The sequence below is a fragment of the Electrophorus electricus genome, chromosome 5 (genome assembly GCF_041902795.1).
Source record: "Electrophorus electricus isolate QZ-2024a chromosome 5, ASM4190279v1, whole genome shotgun sequence".
Classification (NCBI taxonomy): Eukaryota; Metazoa; Chordata; class Actinopteri; order Gymnotiformes; family Gymnotidae; genus Electrophorus; species Electrophorus electricus.
In genome coordinates, this window is record NC_137501.1 from 15067327 (window position 1) to 15075000 (window position 7674).

General features: G+C 45.2%; 1 protein-coding gene across 2 annotated transcripts in view; it reads right to left on the reverse strand.

Annotated features, from left to right (window-relative positions):
• Positions 1-4048: 4048 nt before the first annotated feature.
• chrnb5a (cholinergic receptor, nicotinic, beta 5a) overlaps positions 4049-7674 on the reverse strand; it is a 14089-nt gene continuing 10463 nt past the window's right edge. For both annotated transcript variants that reach the window (XM_035529947.2, XM_081714275.1), the window contains exons 5-7: positions 6071-6941; positions 5483-5625; positions 4049-5105 (exon numbers count right to left, since the gene is read on the reverse strand). In XM_035529947.2, coding sequence (XP_035385840.1) covers positions 5090-5105; positions 5483-5625; positions 6071-6941 — 1030 coding nt within the window. In that variant the 3' untranslated portion in view covers positions 4049-5089. The remainder of the gene's footprint in view (positions 5106-5482; positions 5626-6070; positions 6942-7674) is intronic.

Genomic DNA, 7674 nt, shown 5'->3' on the forward strand with positions numbered 1-7674 from the left:
ATGGCTGCAACAGGTGATAATTCCCATCTTAACTGATACTTACAAGTGACACTGCTGCATTTTAAGAGGTGTGATCCGTGATATAATATAGCAACCACAGACAGTAGTGTGATTCGTGGACACATTAAGGACATTGTCAGTGAGGTGAGCTCCTCTGTAGGGACTGGGACTAGATTTAAGAGTGAGGTGGAGGATCGATCTGGATTTATGTGTATATTGAAGCAGGAGGGATGCTCCTGGGTGTGTGTGTGTGTGTGTGTGTGTGTGTGTGTGTGTGTGTGTGTGTGTGTGTGTGTGTGTGTGTGTGTGTTTGCATTGTCTATGAGCAGGAGCCAGACCAGATATTAAGCAGAGCTAGTGTGTCTGTGTCAATGTGTGTGCAGACTTACACAGACACATACATGCACACGCACGCACACATACACACACGAGAAAGGGCCCGATTAGAAGACCAGTGGGTGAAGAGATAAAAAGTGATGTGGTGGGAAGGAAGCAGAAACAGATAGAGATGGAAACAGAAAAAGACAGATAGAGAGACAGAGAAGAAACAGAATGACAGAATGAGATAGAGTGAGATAGAAGTAAACAGAGAAAGTGAGAGAGAGACAGGGTGGAAAAGAGAGAAAGACAGAGTGAGAGTGAGTGAGATAGAGAAGTAAACACAGAAAGTGAGAGAGAGAGTGAGAGAGAGAGACAGGAAAACAGGGAAAGAGCGTGAGAGAGTGAGATAGAGAAGTAAACAAAGAAAGTGAGAGAGAGAGACAGGGTGGAAAACAGAGAAAGAGAGATTGAGATAGAGAAGTAAACACAGAAAGTGAGATAGAGAGTGAGATAGAGAGAGACAGAGGAAAACGGAAAGAGCGTGAGAGAGTGAGATAGAGAAGTAAACACAGAAAGTGAGATAGAGACAGGGTTGAAAACAGAAAGAGAGTGAGAGAGAAGTAAACACAGAAAGTGAGATAGAGAGTGAGATAGAGAGAGACAGAGAGGAAAACAGGGAAAGAGCATGAGAGAGAGTGAGATAGAGAAGTAAACACAAAGTGAGATAGAGAGTGAGATGGAGAGAGACAGAGAGGAAAACAGGGAAAGAAAGTGAGATAGAGAGCAATAGTGAGGGAAACAAATAAGATAGAGAGAGAATGAGAGAGATGGAGCGGGAAACAGAGAGGCAGAGAGAGAGTGTGAGTGCGCATAATCCTCCTTCTCAGATGGTGAAACCAGACTCTCCTCCGCTAATGCAGAACTAATTTTTAAAAAGCTTTTTAAATGCATTTCAGGAGCACTTTAAGAGAGTTCTTACATGGCCCCTGTAATGCCAGTGTTGTCTGTGCAAACAAACTGCTATCAGCAGAACCTGCAAATGAACACAGAGCTCTTGACACACAGCCCCTTAACATGAGAGCTTAATAATGCTCAATGTATTGATCCCCCGCCCCACCCACCCCCCACACACACCATAAGTTCTTTGCATTTCTGCAAAAGGAAAAAGTCCACAACACCCAGTAATGGAGGCAAGATTGAATTGCCCCCAGGGTCGTGCCTGGGCAGCCAGCATAGTGTGTGTGTATGTACACTGCCATTACATGTATATTCCCATTTCCTGTTAAGGCTCCATCCAGAGGCAAGAGATGGGATTCTCACGTTCAGCTTTAGATCAATGCTTTTAGAAAACTGTAAACAGAACCAAAGAACAGGACTTCCTGCCCTAAGGAATCTTTAACAGACCACCTGTTACTAGATTATATGATTCTAGAACTAAACTGGCATTGGAATTGGAATCCTATATAAACAAGGATCTGGATGCTTCTCTCAATTTCGACTGGACCAAAATTGAAACCGTTTTAGCAATGACAAGCATTAGCCATTGTGATGTCTCACATATTGAAAGTAATTTCAGACCCCAGCAGATTGGTCACTACTAGTTTGAAAATGTAGGTTACTATAATCCTCTGAATTTAGGAATGTAATATACAGCATCCCACAAGGCTCTATTTTGGGAGCACACCTATTTTGCTCATATATGTTGCTATTTGTGTGTGTAGCTATCAATAAGCATGACATTGGTTTCTATAAAGGCTGAATTAATACACTCTAACCCGAAGTGACTTAGTTACATCAAATAAAAAAATCTTTGCATCACTCTTAATACAGACTGATAATGGTCTCTAATTTGATGCATATAGAAAACATTATTAGAGTAACCTTCTTCCATATATAAAATATTGCTAAGCTAAGCCAGTGATATGGAGAAACATAATGCATTCATGAATTTAACAACCCTGGTTGTTATATTCAATCCACTACTATCTGAATGTTCCATGATGTGCAAGCTCTGGTTGCTCAAGAATGCTGTGCCTAAAACTCTTTAATATCATATATCTAATAACATCTATATAGTAGAACATTTAAAATAATAACAATTAGATTTGTTTACCCATACATTAACCATTATGTTTTACATTTATGGCATTTAGCTGATGCTTTTATCCAAAGTGACTTACAAATATGACGGAGCGCAACTTGAGCAATTGAGGGTTAAGGGTCTTGCTTACGGGCCCCACAGTGGCAACCTGGTAGTGGGGCTTGAACTGGCAACCTTCTGAGTGCAAGAACCACTGCCCCGTTTCACATTGCTTTGCACCAAACACGTTCTCCCTATTAGCCCTAATGCAGAGACGCCGGCAGCAAGAGTTCCATTCAGCACCGGCCGTGCGGCCCCAGCGCAAGTTCTGGATCTCCTTCCGGGCTAGACTTGCTTCGTCATTTCCTAGCTTTCCGCGACGCTTACCAGTCTCCAGCAACTCTACCTGAGGCTCCAGACCCCTGCAGCCACAGACAGTGCGAAGTCTTAAACAGAGCGTCCGGCTCAGATCATTCCTGAACTCTTCATCCTCATGGCTCCCTTTCATGAATTTTCTTCTTCTGATAAAAATCCCTTCTGGGTACGGAACTCTGGTGGTCATCTGCGGCGGATTTGTAACCATGCTGAACTTCTACCCAACATGTTCTCCTATCTCTAATGTCCTGTATATGACATGTGTATGACCAGTTTGTGGACTATTAAAGAGTACAGTAACTTATCTTCCACCAACAGAATTTTAAAATCTTTTTTTTTTTTTTTTTGGTCACAAGTTTTTCCTCGGAATGCCAGTTCAGGATGTTTTTCTCACTCCCTGGAAACCTGAATGTCAGTAAAGATACTTTGTAGAAAACGCTGGGAAACCAATTGCAAAGAAAAATGGTAAAAGAATCCTTTGTTTCCTTTAAAACCCTTTTCGGGATGAGCGAGCATTGCGGGTCATTGTTAACGCTACGTTGGCTTTCTTCAGCTCTGCTTGGTGCGCTTTCCTTTTTGGTTTCATTTTCGTCCGTTTTGTTAAACTCTTCAGCTGGAGACTCTCGTCAGCTTCCCTTTTCCCTGCATGCATCTGTATCCGTGACAGCCCTACTTAACTGAGGAAAGGCCTGCGAACCCTGAACGGTGCAGGCAGCTTGGAGGCTTTCTGGTTAGGATTTAGCTCATTAAATATTTTGACCAGAAACCATGGACCCAACACCAACCTATTCCGCCATCCCATACTCGAAAGCACAACACTTCAAAATCATTTTTAGACCCACTAATGGATACTTAGGAAGCGTTAAATAAGCTTAAATACCCAAACCGAGCTCTAATCCTGACAGAAAACACCACTTTAGCTCACATTCATTACAGCTGCAGTCATGATCTTTTTTGAGGGATTTTTTCTTTATCTTCTGTTTACTCATACCCAAGATTAAAACAGATTAAACAAATGGCCAGTTCTCACATATATATTTACACATTTTTGCTTGGTGTTTTTGTTTGTGGTTTTTTTTTAGCCTTAGCCCCTGTGGACCATTAACACTGTTTACTTTAACTTAGCTCCTCTCATCCATTACTTACTCGCTCACCCCCCCCCCCCCCCCCACACACACACACAGGCATACAGAGAGAGAAAGAGAAGAACAACTAAATAAAAATATCTTTATAGTAGAACATTTAAAATAATAACATTTAAATTAGTTTGCCCATACATTAACAATTATGTTTTACATTTACGGCATTTAGCTGACGCCTTTATCCAAAGCGACTTACAAATATGACTGAATACAACTTGAGCAACTAAGGGTTAAGGGTCTTGCGCAGGGGCCAAACCGTGGCAACCTGGTGGTGGGGATGAACTGGCAACCTTCTGATTACGAGAATCACTGCCCCGTTTCACCCCGTTTATTTGGAACCATTACACTGTAGCGATCAAATGCTTTCATGGCATCTTTCGCCCTTTTAAGGCAGGCGTATGTGACGTGTAGCAAAATTACAGGTAAAACTCTAGAGAAAGCTCCAAGAACAGTGCCATGCTTATTTGGACATGCAAACACATCGTTTAAATGGATTCTGGGACACAGAAAATACTCGAGTGGAAGTTAACACAGAAACAAATGACAACGGACACCTGCCATGATCAGGCCTGCAGGTCACCGTCAACATCATGAGACCGTTACAGCATGAGACCGTTACAGCATGAGACCGTTACAGCATGAGACCGTTACAGCATTAGACCGTTACAGCATTAGACCGTTACAGCATTGGACTGTTACATTTAGGAAGAGCACCAATCTTCCTTCCGTGGCAAATATATAAAACCAGTTTGAGGTGAGGTGGTGAGAGTTCAGACAAAAAGCAACTGACTGCTTTGCATACGTGCTCAGGAGTTTGTTAAATATTCTTGAATGGCAAATCATGAATATTCAGAAATCCTTTGCTACTAACTACACCAGTTGTTTTTTTTACCCACTTTAAACTGTTTCTAGACATGGTTTGTTTTCACAGTGCATAATTACCAATTAGGTACTGACAATCTGTAAGTTGCATATCATACGGCTTAATCCAAATACGGTGCATATCGGTAAAAGAAGAACTCAGAAGTTGCTAAACATAAATTACATTTGCATATTTGAAATGAATTATCTATTACCATCAGCGTGTCTTGAGTCTCTGGATTTTAACATTCTTGGCCTTCTGACTACAGATATGTGGTTAAAAGTCTTCTCGTGTGGATGCAGTTTTCATTCAGAAATGGCCGGTGCTGAAACAGCAAAACAGTGGGAAAGTAGAGAATGGGAAAGAGGAAGACAGACAGGGAGAGGGAGAGAGAGAGAGAGAGGTAGATGGGGAAAGAAAGAGCGAGTGAGAGAGGGAGAGAGAGAAGTGGGGGGTGTTATCGTTTGATGGTTTTTAACGTGCGCATCTGAAGTCTACGAATCGGTACACACTGAAAGCAAGAGCGACAATCCAAAGACAACTGTGAAGGGACACGTTGGCAGAAGAGGGGAGGAGGGGATGAGCGAGAGAATGAGAGAAGTGGGATATAGAAGGACAGAGAGAGACGGAGAGGAAGAGAGAGTGGCAGGGAGGAAGAAAGACTGATGGAGAGAGGGGGAGAGACGGAGGGATGCGACTCACTCGTCTGTCGTTTTGGGGGCGTTGTAGCTCTGGAACAGCGGCTGGATGAAGAGACCAAGAGTACCAGAGACACACACCAGGATGAAGACCCACAGGAACAGACGGTCAATAACCATGGCTACATACTTCCAGTCCTCGATGATCTACACACACACACACACACAAATTATAATTGTACATTTGGTCTTCTTGAATAGAGTACACACACACACACACGCGTGCTTAAAATGACTTTAGTAAATTATTCAAGTAATCTAGCCATCAAAAAATCTGTATGCACTTTAAAACTTGTATCAGGAGCATCAGAGGCGTAGGAGTTCAGGTACAAACAAGTACATTTCCTACCAGGATTTTTTATCACCCCTGTGGTCTCACTAATTAATTCCATCTGCTGGTTTGATGTAATTAACAAATCCAGGCAGTTGAAAGGAAAACCTGGGGAGGATTATTTTCGTTCGGAACGTCACACCAGTGGCCTGCGTGTTGTTGCGTTTTGGCGGGCACTGTTACTGGCATTTGGAAGCTTCGATGGTAACTGCAAGTATTCTAGTGGCCAGGTAGGAGAACTCCCATAGCGCCCTTCCTCACCCCTTCATCGGCGTCCTCGGCCCTCATGTGCTCGGCGATGAACCGCACACCTTCTATGGCCTCGTCCACTTCTGGGTCGCGCGGGCCCCTCGCCTTCCGTCTGAGTTCGGCGCCCTGGGGCAGCTCGCTCCTCCCCCGGAAGGGGTCGGCGTCGGGCGGGTGGCGTCGCCGGGCGTCGCCGGGGCGGCGCATGAGCAGGCAGACGGGCAGGCGGTGCAGAAAGATGTGGCGCACCCACTCGGGCATGCGGTGGGTGGAGGGCGAGCGGTGGTGCATGTTGAGCACGCACACGCTCGCCACGATGGAGAAGGTCACCAGCACCATGGTGAACATCAGGTACTTGCCGATGAGCGGCACGGCCAACGAGGTCGGGGGCACGATCTTGGAGATGAGGAGCAGGAAGACGGTGAGCGAGAGCAGCACGGAGATACACAGCGTTATCTTCTCGCCGCAGTCCGACGGCAGGTAGAACACCAACACGGCCAGCGAGGTGATGAGCATGCAGGGCACGATCAGGTTGATGGTGTAGAAGAGCGGCTTGCGGCGCAGCACGAAGTCGTACGTCACATCCACGTAGGTGGCGTCGGCGGGGTCCTCGTTCTTGCGGCCCGGCAGGGTGACCACGTCCCACTCGCCGCTGGGCGTGTAGTCGTCCAGGCTGGCGAAGGCGGAGATGAGCGCCAGGTCGAGCTCGGTGCGGTCGTACGTCCACGAGCGGAACTTCAGTGTGCAGTTCTGCTGGTCAAAGGGGAAGTGACGAACCTCGATGGCGCACGCGCTCCGGTATATGGCCGGCGGGAGCCAGAAGATGGCGCCGGTGTGGGAGACGATGGCGTTGCTGTAGAATGAGACCTCGTACACTCCGTCCGCACTAGAAGAGAAGAGAACCAGGATATATATCCTGATTTTCATTGGCTAGAGGATATGTACATGTGCTTGTGTGTGTGTGTGTGTGTGTGTGTGTGTGTGTGAGAGAGAGAGAGAGAGAGAGAGAGAGAGAGAGAGAGAGAGAGAGAGAGAATCTGTTGTAAAAACGTATTCTCATCTGAAGCTGTGAGTGATTAATATGCATTAATTAACCAAATGCTAATCCACTTTCTCACTGGCTTCTTTGCGAGGCTATAATTTTTCAATTAAAATTAGTATCGAAATAACAATAATTTCAACAAGGGATTACACGGCCCTCTTAAGCACATTAAAGCATCGTCACGAGTCACAATCCTTTCTTTTCTTTTTTTTTCACTCGATCCATTTTGTATCAAACGTTCATTTCGATCCCCACTCCGCCATTCCCATCCGGAAATCTTTCCCATAATGGAAGGGCTCATGACAGCGCTCGAATTCCAAATGTGACAGGCGCGAGTGACAGAACGGGTCTAAAAAGTCCAAAAGCGCGAAGTGGCCTCGCTCGCTCTTAGCAGACCCATGGCGCAATAAATCATTCGTCTGGAACACTGGCAGCTTGCTCAAGTTGTGTTTACTAAAGAAATCAAGAAGAAAATGCACTGTGCACCCAGACTCACATCCGGAGGACGGAGCCCGTCGCTTGTTTCAGTTGCGGTGGAGTCGCGTAGAGGAGTTTCTGAGAGTAGTAGCTAGCTTAA